The sequence below is a fragment of the Artibeus jamaicensis genome, unplaced genomic scaffold (assembly GCF_021234435.1).
Source record: "Artibeus jamaicensis isolate MK-2021 breed Jamaican fruit bat unplaced genomic scaffold, CSHL_Jam_final contig_3243, whole genome shotgun sequence".
Classification (NCBI taxonomy): Eukaryota; Metazoa; Chordata; class Mammalia; order Chiroptera; family Phyllostomidae; genus Artibeus; species Artibeus jamaicensis.
The window spans coordinates 1,836,522-1,849,252 of NW_026521766.1; the positions used below are offsets into that span (position 1 = coordinate 1,836,522).

General features: G+C 40.6%; 1 protein-coding gene across 1 annotated transcript in view; it reads left to right on the forward strand.

The window, feature by feature from the left end:
- Positions 1–12,731, forward strand: part of SLCO6A1 (solute carrier organic anion transporter family member 6A1) — a 102,331-nt gene that overhangs the window by 21,119 nt on the left and 68,481 nt on the right. Inside the window, exon 2 of the mRNA XM_053663664.1 lies at positions 5,148–5,662. Within this exon, the coding sequence (XP_053519639.1) occupies positions 5,148–5,662 (515 nt within the window). The remainder of the gene's footprint in view (positions 1–5,147; positions 5,663–12,731) is intronic.

Below are 12,731 nucleotides of genomic sequence, written 5' to 3' on the forward strand. Positions count from 1 at the left end.
AAAGGAGAGAAATGAAAACAAAAGACAAAAAACAAACCAAAAACACAATGCAAGTTCTGAAGGATGGCAAAGTGAAATTTGTTCCAGCTCTTGGTGTTCACCTTCTGACTTCTTTCTGGATCTGTCTCTAGTTTTCTCACAGCTCCAGGTCTTATTGTTTTACTCTTGAAAGGCAAAAAAAAAAAGGCTCCTGCTCATTTTAAACCTGCCAAGCCAGTTTTGAAGGTCTTCCTGGATGTGCAGGCAGAGTGGAGCTGGGCTCCATTTTCCCCTTTCCTGTAGTTCCCCAAGGAAGGAGCTCAGTCTGGGCTACAATAATCACAGGTGCCCAGTTTCCAGCCCACACCCTCAGAACACAGTTTGACCCACACTGTTCATTCTGTGCATTTGCTCCTGGCTGGAGCTGATAATCTACCTCATTTTGCAACCCTTTGAGCAGCACTGGGTTTGAGAAAATTGAGCCTACCCTCCTCCGTCTTCATTGACCTGGCCACTGAGCATGCAGGAGGCCCCTGCACGGAGGGTTCGTTTCCTCTACTGAAGAAAAGTCCCTCTGACTGCCGCTGCCTCTCTGAACCCTTGCTGATCTTCTTAGATCAATCCGTGGGGCACCCTGAGTGGGAGCAAATCTTGCCCACACCACTTGGATGGCCCGGGCATCTGTGTGCAGCAGTAGTGTGCGCAAGGTTCCTGTGCACCCGAGGTCCTTGCATGGAGGCCCAGTTCCTTTTTTGATGAAAATCCCCTTGGGTGCTGTCTGCCGCTCCTAACAAGCTCCTGGCTTCCCAGTCCAACTGTGACCAGTTCAGAATATGTTTAGGTCATGGCCAGTCATGGCCCATCTCTTCACCCAGCTCCAGGTGTCACCCAGCTCCCCATTTTCTGTGGTACTGTCCTAGCCAGTGATTACTGCCCCAGCTGGGGTACGCCTCTGGCTGTGAGTCACTGACTGCCTCTTTATCCCCCCAGCAACTTTAAGGGTCCAAGTCTCTTCTGGAGCAGGTCTGGGACTTCCTTGCTCTGGGAGGGGAGGGAGCTGCTAGGTTGCTACCACTGACCTAGCTCTCCTCCAATGCTCCCAAGCAGCCCTGGTCTCTGGCTCAAGGTCCAGCGACCTTTTTGTTGGCCTACAGAATCTCCTTACCACGTGTTTTTAAGCATCCTCTGTACTCTTTGGCTTCCAAGATTTATATTAGCTGGGATTCTGTTGGCTGTTCACTCTGCTCTTTGGAAGATCATCTAAGTGTCCCAGTTGGGTGCACCAGCAAGTGGGCTCAGCTCCCAACTACATCGTTGCCATCTTCCTACTGATGTTTTTTAAATGCACACTGATATGATAGCTGTCACAACATAATCTAACAAAATTGTTTCAAAGGAACAATTAATTGGTTAAAGACAACTAACCACTACTAGGGTCATCTTACAGAAAAAAAAAAACCAAACTTTTTGGTCAACCCAATATTGTGTATTACATGAATTGATCTTCAGATGTTAAACCAACCTTGCATTCCTGGAGTAAATCCCATTTGGTCATAAAATATAATTATTTTAATGTGTTGTTGGATTTGGTTTGCTGATATTTTGTTGAGGACTTTTCACAGTTCTTGACCCATTTTCAAAAGATATTTTGCTGACTAAAAAATTCTTGGAGGTTTTTCTTTCATATTTTCAAGGTATAGTTTTATCGAATTATGACCTATATACTTCTGATTTCATATATCAGAAATCACATATATAGATAATTTGCCTCTCTATGACTTTTGTTTTTCTTGTCTGTCACTTTCTTCAAATTATTGTAATGAGTTTTGATTTTTAAGAGCCTGACTACAATATGTCTAGGTGTGCTTTTTGTCATATTTATCTTGTTTAGAATTTTCTGAGATTATTCCATATATGGTTATACATATTTCATTAGTTTTATATAGTTTGTGACCATCATATCTTTAAATAATTCTACTTCATGTTCCTTCTCTGCTACCTCAATTATGTATATGCTAAACCATTTAATACTAAATTTAAGACATTGTATATAAAATAAAATTGGGGACCGATGTATTTATAACTAGAAGTGATGATTCTTCTTTTATCTGCCTATTAATGTCAGTTTGTCGATGTCAACAGAAATAGAGTTGGAATTGGGTTTTGTTTACAGCACAGGCTTATATTTTTCTAATGGGTCCTACAGTTACCATGTGCTTTATGTGAAACTTTGAGTGCCTGAAAGCTTGCAGCAGGTCCAGTATGTCTGTACCAGAGAAGGGACCTTTCTTTTCCCTCTACAACTTGTTTTCTATGCCCATTTCTTCTATGGGTCACTTCTTTTACTTCTGTGATTTGCTAAATATCTGCTCTCTTATAGTTTGAGTCTTGGCTTTGAATTCTTTCCTAGACAGAATAACAGCACCGAGGTTTCTCTGCTGTCCTGACTCACCTGTATGGTGGAGTGCTATTGTTTTTAATTCAAGTGGACCTCATAATGGAAGCAGGGGATGGGTTCTTCTGATCCAGCCTCAATCTAGGGCCCTGAGTGACTGAGCCCCAAGGGTTGGACTTTGACTGGTTTGGTGTTAGTTCTTGATGAGGAAAGACATTCCTGCTCTTCCCTCTTTGGCAAATGTTTTTTATTTCTACACTTCCCTCTGGTGGGACCCAACCTTTGCGTGGACCATAAAACAGTATGATTTTCTGTTCCTCCCCTAATGGTAAATGGCTTTTGCTCTGTCCCTCTTCCAGTAACAGCTAATCTTTACTGATAATCAGGGGGCAGGAGAGTTTCCTGCCCCGATCCTAGAGGCAGAAAAATATCCTAGAATATTTTTTTGATTTGCATACTAAAAGGAAGGACAGCACTAGGGATAGAAGGGTGAGCAAGTAAGCCTTCCTGCTTCTCTCTCAGTAGCAGTCTATCACCATCTAATGCATTCTGTGTTAAGGGTGCTCTTGCCTTGTCAGATGGCAACGATGCCCCTTGTTTCTAATGTTCCTCGGGTTTCTAAACCATATGCTAGCCCTCACTGGGCCTTTAAGAATTTATTAAAATTTCAGGTGTTTTATTTCTGTCTTCTTTTACGGTTGCTATTGTGGTAGGCAATTAAACAGACATAAGCACAGCAAGGAAGGTACAGAAGGTCACCAGTGTGGAAAGCCCAGTTGCCTAGCAATGGACAAAACAGGGAAAACAAAGGCCTTGCCCCCAGCGTGACCTTCCACCCCTAGCATATCGCAGGTCATGTGGTTTAGACTCCCTGACCTTTCATATCGCTTGTCATACAGACCCCCTGAACTTTCCTCCTTAGAGATAACATATCATTATATTTCAGCTCCACACCCAGAAAAGCAGCAGAAACAGACAAGGGATGCAGTGGCTGACCTCAGGACTAGCTGCACTGACTAATGACCCCTGGCCTGGCACCCACTACTCAGTGGAGACCACCACCTTGAAAGGCCACACCTGGAAAGCTGATGAATATTCTACTGAGATTCTCCCCTGGGGCCTGTCCTAAAATCCCTACCCTTAAAAGCCTTTCTAATGGAGGACCCAGAGTGCTCTCCCTCCCAGGAGCGCACCTGTGCCTTCCCCCTCTTTCCCACCCCCTTCCCAGGCACATTTTCCTTGCCTCCTTCTCTCTCCTAAGCTCCAAGGGACCTTCCTTTTGCCTCCACAACTTGTTTCCTGTGCCCATTTCTTCTATGGGTCACTTCTTTTACTTCTGTGATTTTCTAAATATTTTCTCTCTTATACTTTGAGTCTTGGTTCTGAATTCTTTCCTAGACAGAATGAGAGTACCGAGGTTTCTCAACCAAGGTCTCCTCTGACCCCACAGGTCTAATACCTGGTGCTCTGCCAAAGGTGAAACAGTTTGTACGTTCTGTTCTTTTTCTGAGGGGTTTGTTAGCCTTCAGAACCAATTTTCCTTGTTGCTTTGGACATACAGGTATCTGATGAGCAGAAACGGTAATAGTATTTTTATTACCCAGGTTTATTTTGGACTATTGTTGTTAGAGTGGAGCGAACATTCTACTTGACTCTCTATGTTCTGAGTAGAAGCGCAAGTCCTAGTACCATTTATTTTTAAAAGAACCATTTTTTCCCTTCTACTTCCAGACCATGGCTATTCTGGTATCAAAGCACAAAATGAGTCCCTCCACATTCTTACCTCCTAGGATTTCTGCTCCCTATATGATTATTAATATCTTGAAGCAATGTGGGGGGGGGCATCCTAGTTAAGTAGGAAAGGAACATGGAAAAACTAGGGCATTGCTCCTCCTTATGTAATGACTAATGATCCCCCTTCTAGATATTTGACACACTAGATCTCTCAGTATAGGTGAACGTTTCTACTCACTGGTGGGCAGAAACTCAAGCTCAGGCCTAGGTCAGTGGTGAGGCCTGTGGGACCCTTCTCCCAAGCCTTTAGTGATTTCCCCCCACTGGTCTACAAGCCCCAGCACTTTCTAGCAGCACAAAAGCTTATTTAAGAGCTGGATCATTTTGGTGAGACAATGTCTCCTACATAGGAGGGAAGACAGTTTCAATTTTTCTGGAAAGTTCACCATCCCCACATACATGACCTGAGTAACTTATCCTTTGCCTAAGAAAAGAAAACCAATAAGAAGTTCCGGTTTTGTATAAACAACACATGCATTTTGTGTCCTGTAGCTATTCTCCTACATTCTTTCTTTTTAGTTAAGACTTTTGTACCTGGGGAAGTAAACCACACTCTGGATCCTAAAATTCTTTCTGTCCTTGGCTAGAGATAGTTTCTAGGATGATAATTTCTACGTGTAAAACACTTTACTTAGGAGCATTCACTGGAATACTGTTTTATGACCTTTGCTGGTTTCAACAATTTTCAGGGTGTTTCTTGTGAGATTATTCAATTTGAAAAAACAAGAAGTAATTTCTGGGGGATTTGGGGGACACAGTTCCATTGTCCCATTATTGCATCTTTTTCTTTCCTCGCTTTTTAACATTACTTCCATTTGAGTTATACTGGTTCTTCCCGTGTTAACAGTTATCAGAATCCAATAGTACTAGTCACCACCCCCACCCCCGCCCCCTTTTTTTCCTTCCTCCTTTCCCACACAGAAGTGAAGAGGAAATAGCTTTGGAAGTTTTCTCAGGCCAACTGTCAACCTTCTGGCAGGGACGTTTGCCCCCAGCCTAGAAGGAACGTTTCCTCCAGAGACCTAGGCTGTGGGCGCCAATTCCATGACGTCCACGTCCGCGGGCTGGTCAGTTGGAAGAGTCAGAGCGGCCATCCCCAGCACGAGCCACGTCCAGGCCTCCGCAGAGACCCTCCTGCAATGCCTGAAGCCCTAGTGAAAGTGGAGCCCCAGGCCATGCAGGCTCAGCCTGCGGGGAGCACAGTGTCCGGGGAGGCCAGGGAGGCCAGGGAGGCCAGGGAGGCCAGGGAAGCCAAGGAGGCCAGGAAGACCAGGAGAAAATCCCGGTTTATCAGGGCGCTTTCAATTTCCGTGATCAAGTTCCACAAGAAAAGAAAGAAGGCTAGGTCCCAACCCTCTGTTAAGAAGCGGGGAGAACAGAATGAAAATTTGGAGAAGATCCGGAGCTTGTGCTGGAAAATCATTCCCAGCTGTCCACAACTTAATAATATCCGCTGCTTTATGGTTTTCTTCTGCATCGTGCTGATATCTCAGGGTGAGCCTGAGGGAGCAGGGTAGGGGCGGGTAGGTGGGGGAGGCAAGAGTGGAATTGGGTGGTTCTCCTTGAAGCAGCTATCCTCTCCAACGCTCTTGAGGTATGACCAGGATAAAGGCTTGTTAAACGGGCTGCCACCATGGCTTGGGCTTCTGTCATCAAACACCTTATTGACACAGGTACCCCTCACAGTGTGGGTAATAGGGGCCTATAGTACTGAGTCATTAGTGTGTTTTGGTCACCAATACTGAGAAGCTCAGGGTTGAATCACTTGCAGCATTAACATTGAAAACAGTATCTGTGGCCACAAGGTTTGTCCTGCTTCTGCCCACGATGTTGAGGCACACTGGCCACGTTATTTTCTGCCTGGATCTTGTTTTCCTGGGGGTGAATTGAGGAGGTGGAGTTAGAAGCTCAAACAATCTATATAAAAGAACCCAGACTCCAGGGTGTGTATCTTTGCACACACACACTTTGTAGAAGAATGTGAATTTGAATGCTTTTAGAGCGTCACGCATTCCCTACTTGGCCAAGGCCCTCTCCGCTCCCATTACACTTAGATTATCACCCTCCTGTTTACACTCACCACAGCGGAGTTTGCCAAACATGATCTCTTTTTTGCTTTAAACTGCTGTGTCTAAATAAGTGCACTGTGATTAGAATGATATGAGAGGAACAAATAAATAGTCATCAGTTTATTTTTCAGGAGATTGTGAAAGAAGTTTCTCTAAGGAAAAATCATTTGAATTATGCCTGGATAAATAGGTATAGTTCTGATATTCCGGGAGGTAATTAAGGAAAATTTATTGAATAAGGAAATGAATGAATAAGTGGGATGTTTAGATACAGGAAAGCCTTTTTTCAGAGTCCTGAATGACAGGATGATGTTACCTAAGAATCAAAAATGGTAATTATATTTATTTTATTTATTGTTCCCCCACTCCACCAGGACCTAATATAGTGACTGAGGCAAAAAAGATAGTCAATAAATATGTATTGAATACATAAATATATGAAAAAGGAAAGTATAAACTGTGGCCATATTATAAGGGTATTTAAATACCTGGTGGAGAATTTTGAGAGGACACTAGGTGTTTACTTCCCACTTACATACTGGGTGATGAGTAAGTGCTTTGTAGGCATTTTCTTACTTGACTTAACCTCCTTATTGTGTGGGTAATGAGCCATTGCAGGTTTTTGAACAAGTGGTTGACAGTGAATGGTTTTAGTTCCAATACTTATTAAGTGACTTCATACAGGTCATTAGCTCAGTGTAAGCATAATATTGAGTCTTCCATTCATAAAAATAGTTTATCTCTTCATTTATTTATCAGTTGGTATTTTTATTCTTACATTTTAAACAATTTTGAAATGATTTCAAACACACGGAAAGGGTACAAAGAATTCCTGAGTACCCTTCTCTCAGATTCTCTAGTGGTTTACATTGATCACATTTGTTTTTTCTCCTTTTCTTTCCCTACACATACAGATTTTTTTCAGCGTGGCATCCCATTATTGCTAATACTCCAGTATAATATTGGGCATCTTCCCCAAATGAGGACACTCTCCTATATAACCCCTCCTCTCCCTCCAGTCAGGATTGCCAGTGCACACTACCCTCAAACTTGGAATCGATGGCCCCACCCAGGTGTTTCCAACTGTCTCACTAGTGTTACCTTTTCCCTTTTGGCCCAAAATTCTATCTAGGCACACACGTTGCATTTAGTTGTTAAATTTTAGATGACTTCTTTAATCTGCAACACTTCCTCTCACCCCTCACCCTCTCTTACATGGCTTATGTCCATGAAGTTTTAAACTATGTGGGTGTTTCATTCCTTATGCTGAACTTCAAGCTGGACATGTTTGATGTTTCCTCACAAGACCCAGGCCATGCACTCCCGCCTGCCTGTCTGCCTGCCTCTCTGCATCCCTTTCTCCCTCCAATCTATGGTTTGCTTTTCTTTTCTGTTTTCATTTGTGTCTTTTTTGATGAAAAAGGGATTCAGTTTTTAAATTTTTTTTTTTACTGATTGATGAAAGAAAGAGAGAGATTTGTTGTTGTACTTATTGACGCATTCATGGGTTGATTCTCGAATGTGCCCTGACCCAGGAAAGAACCCAAACCTTCGTGTGTCTACATCCAGATAATGCTTTAACCAACTGAGCTACCCAATTAGGACAGTGTTCAGTTTTGTTGAAGTCCAATTTGTTAATTCTTCTTGGTTTCTATAAAAAATGTTGCCTAAATCAAACTCATGAATAATTTTTGCTTTGTTGTCTTTTAGAAATTTTGTGGTTTACCCAGGCCAGCATGGCCCAGTGGGTTGAGCGTTGTCCCAGAAGGTGAAAGGTCACCTGTCATATACACAGTCATGTCGTCTGTGAATCAGTAGAGTTTTACTTCCTTCCTCCCAATCTGTATGCTTTTTTTTTCTTGCTTTGCTATACTGGTTATGACTTCCAATAAAAATGTTGAGTAGAAATTTTTAAAATTTTCATTTATTTTTATTGATTTTAGGCAGAAGTCACTTAGTGTCTCACAGTTAAATATGTTAACTAGATTTTTTTGTAGATGTCTTTTATCAGTTTATATGTCTTACCTTTTATTTTTAGTTGGTTGATAATTTTTATTATGAATTGGTGCTGAATTTTACCATTTTTTCTGTATCTCCTGAGACTGTTATATGGTTTCTGTAAAAAAATCTTATTTACTTATTTTTAGACAGAGGGGAAGGGAAGGAGAAAGACAGGGAGAGAAACATCAATGTGTGGTTATCTCCTGAGCACCCCCCACTGGGGGCCTGACTTGCAATAACCCAGGCATGTGCCCTGACTGGGAATCAAACCAGCAACCCTTTGGTTCACAGGCCCATTGCTCAATCCACTGAGCTACACCAGCCAGGGCTGGTTTTTCTTACTTATTCTATTAATACTACATATTACATTCTTTTACTTTTGGATATTTAAACAATCCTGCAATCTTGGGGTAAACCCTTATTACTGAATTATTATTATTATTATTATTATTATTATTATTATTATTATTATTATTTTACATGTTACTGGATTCAATTTGCCAAAATTTTGTTGTGTTCTCTGTCACAAGGTCTGGGTTTAGCCCTTGAGTGCTTTATCTCAGCCCTAGAGGAAGCAGCTCTTCCTTGTACTATTTCTATATTCCTTAGCATTCTCTTTACTTCTTACCAGCTCATTCCTTGTTACTTCAATTCTCTGTTATAGTTAATAATCCTTATATTAAACTGTCTTTGTTCAAATTACTTTGCAGTTTCCCTCTCCTGATTGGATCCCGACTACTATGGCATTGCTATGACTAGTAGTCCCAGAAGATACACCCACAAAGACAGGATTTTAGGATTGTTTTTATTCCTTTACCCATGAATGAAGTGCTGAGCTCTCTGCCAGTAGGAAATGGATTCTTGTCATGCAGTGGCATCATACTTCATCAAGCTATCACCATGTTTACTTGTGATAAAGTGCCAGCTGAAGCACGTACCTCGAAAGCCCAGGAGGTTGCTGCATTTTGGTAGAAATGGTGACTATAAGACTCTGGTGTAGGAACAAATCTTTTTAGTAACCTTAAGCACTTATGGGGAGCAATGACAAACTCAGGTCTCAACTTTTAGCTCAAGTTATGAGAATTCAAAAACTCCCATCAAAGTCTTAAAGTAAGCTCTTATTTTTTTTTAACCCCAGGGCTGACATTTCTGGGAATGAAACACAAAATTTGAACGTATGGCTTGATGAGTTATGATGACAGTTGAATTTACAATCTCATCAAGTTTGCTGTTTCTTTCTCTCTCTTATGTATCCAAAGAGTTGTGAATTGTTCAGTCTGTTAAGTTTGTTACTAGTTAGGACAGAGTGGTGACTTCTAAGCTCCTTACACATAGAGCTGGAACTGTGGATAAGTTTTTGTGTGGATATGTATATGTATGTTTTTCTCTGGGGTTTATACCTTGGAGTGGAATTGCTTGGTCATATGGTAACTCTATGACTTTAGAATTGTGTTGTAGAATTTTCATATACAGGGTGGGGCAACAGTAGGTTTATAGTTGTTCATATGGAAAATAGTACAGTAATTAATAAATAATAATACAAGAAAGAATAAACTCTGTGTTTCATACACTCACAACTGTAAACCCACCCTTTTGTCCCACACTGTATGTACTTATGTAAGTTTGAGAAGGTTGTGTTCTATTCCTAGTTCACTGAATATTTTTTCTTTTTTTTAAATTTTATTTGATTTTATTGATTATGCCATTACAGTTGTTCTATCCCCCTTCATTCCCCTCCACCCTGCACCCTCCACCCTCACCATTCCCCCCCTTTAGTTTATGATCACGTCACAAGTTCTTTAGCTTCTATATTTCCCATATTATTCTTACCCTTCCCCCCTATCTATTTTCTACCTACCGTCTATGCTACTTATTTTCTGTACCTTCTCCCCCATTCTCCTCCTCCCACTCCCCTGTTGCTAACCCTCCATGTGATCTCCATTTCTATGGTTCTGCTCCTGATCTAGGTGTCCTCGTAGTTTGCTTTTGTTTTAGGTGTGATTGTTAATAACTGTTCAGTTTGTTGTCCTTTCACTGTTCATCTTTTTTATCTTCTTTTTCTTAGGTAAGTCCCTTTAACATTTCATACAATAAGGGCTTGGTGATGATGAACTCCTTGATCTTATGTGAGAAGCACTTTATCTGTCCTTCCATTCTAAATGAAAGTTTTGCTGGATAGAGTAATCTTGATTGTAGGTCTTTGGATTTCATGACTTGGAATACCTCTTTCCAGCCCCTTCTTGCCTGTAAGGTCTCTTTTGAGAAATCAGCTGACAGTCTGATGAGGACTCCTTTGTAGGTGACTGTCCCCTTATCTCTTGCTGCTTCTAGGATTCTCTCCTTCATTTTAATCTTGGCTAATGTAATTATGATGTGCCTTGGTGTGTTCCTTCTTGGGTCCAACTTCTTTGGGACTCTCTGAGCTTCCTGGATTTCCCGGAAGTCTATTTCCTTTGCCAGAATGGGGAAATTCTTTATTATTTGTTCGGATAAGTTTTCCACTGGTGGCTGTTTCTTTCCCCCTTCTGGTACCCCTATAATTCGGATGTTGGAGCATTTAAAGATGTCCTGGAGGTTCCTAAGTCTCTCCTAACTTTTTTTGAATTGTTGTTTCTTCATATTTTCCTGTTTGGTCATTTTTTCCTCCTTCTGGTTCACTCCCTTGATTTGAGTCCCAGTTTCCTTTCCATCACTATTGGTTTCCTGTGCATTTCCCTTCATTTCAATTAGTTTAGCCTTCATATGTTCCTCTAATTTGTGACTAAAATCCACCAGTTCTGTGAGCATCCTGATCACCAGTGTTTTGAACTGTGCATCTGAAAGTTTGGCTATTTCTTTGTTGCTTAGAGTTATGGGCTCTGGGGCTTTGAGATCTTCTTGAGCCATTTTTGGTCTGTTCACGCCCATTAAGTATGAGGAGCGGAGCCTTGAATATTTTTATTATGAAAGTATATTGAGATAATAAAAATAGTAATTTTATTATCCCATTTATTTATTTTCTATTGTATTTTTTCTACTTTTTTCAGTCCCCTTTTACCCCCTCCCCTGCAATCACCATTATTGTCTGTGTCCATGAGTCCTTTTTCTTTTTGCTTAATCCCTCCATATCCTCCCCTCCTTCCGCCACCTTAGCTATCATCCTGCTCTTAATCTATGAATCTGTCTCTATTTTGCTTGTTAATTCAGTTTCTTCATTAGATTCCACATATGAGTGGAGTCATATAGTATTTGTGAATGGCTTATTTTACTTAGCATAATGTTCTCTAGGTCCATCCATACTGTTGCAAAGAGTAAATTTTTCTTTTTCTTCTTCTTTTTTACAACCAAGTAGTATTCCCTTGTTTAAAAGTCCCATAGTTGTTTAATCCACTTATTTACTGATGGACCCTTGGGCTGCTTCCATATTTTGGCAATTGTGAATAATGCGGCAATGAACATAGGGGTTCTTATGTTCTTTCGAATTAGTGTTTTGGGTTCCTTCGGATATATTCTGAGAAGTTCCTTCGGATTTCTGGGTCGAAAGGCAGATCCATTTTTAGTTTTTTAAGGTATCTCCATACTGCTTTTCCCACTGGGTGCACCAATTTGCATTTCAACCAACAGTGCAAAAGGGTTCCCTTTCTCCACATCCTTGCCAGCACTTGCTTATTGATTTATTAATGATAGCCCTTCCAACAGGTGTGAGGTAATACATCATTGCGGTATTTATTTTAATTTTTCTGATGATTAATGGTGTTGAGCATTTTTTTCATATGTCTATTGGCCACCTATATGTCCTATCTGGAGAGAAAGTGCATTGGGTTTTTGTCAAATATCTTTTTTGGCATTGTGATGTTCACGGTGTTTTTGCTTTTTATTATCTTAATATAGTAAATTACAGTGATTCTTTTTCATATATTGGAATGAAATGAATAAGGGCTATGGCTTTGTGCATTTACCTTTGGCAAAACATTTAAAATAATAATAATAAGTACAGACAATTTCTTGAAGAATTTTTTAAAGTATGTGTCAAAGAAAGATTCTATGAATGATTTTCAGCTGAAATATTTCAGTACAAAACAGAACAGGAACACTAGTTAGTCGTGTTTTCATAGATACACATTTTTAGAAAGTGTTTTCTCAATTAAAATATTATAATGTACAGTGAAGAGTCATTTGGAGGCCTTAACAAACTTCAAATTTATTAACTATTATGTTGGAGATCCATAGACCTCACTCAGACTGAATGATTCAGTAGAAGGACTGATGACCCAGAGAAAGATGTTATACTCCTGATATGATTTATTGAAGTGCAAGGATAAAATCAGCAAAGAGAAAAGGCACATGGGATAACATCTAGAAGAAACAAGGCCCCAGCTTCCATGTGTTCTTTTCCACTGAGGACATATGGACATGCTTAATTTTCCAGCACATGCAAAAAGTTTCTGACCAAGGAAGTTCACATGAGTCTCAATGTCCAAGATTTTTGGCAGGAAGGTCAGTCATGTAGCATG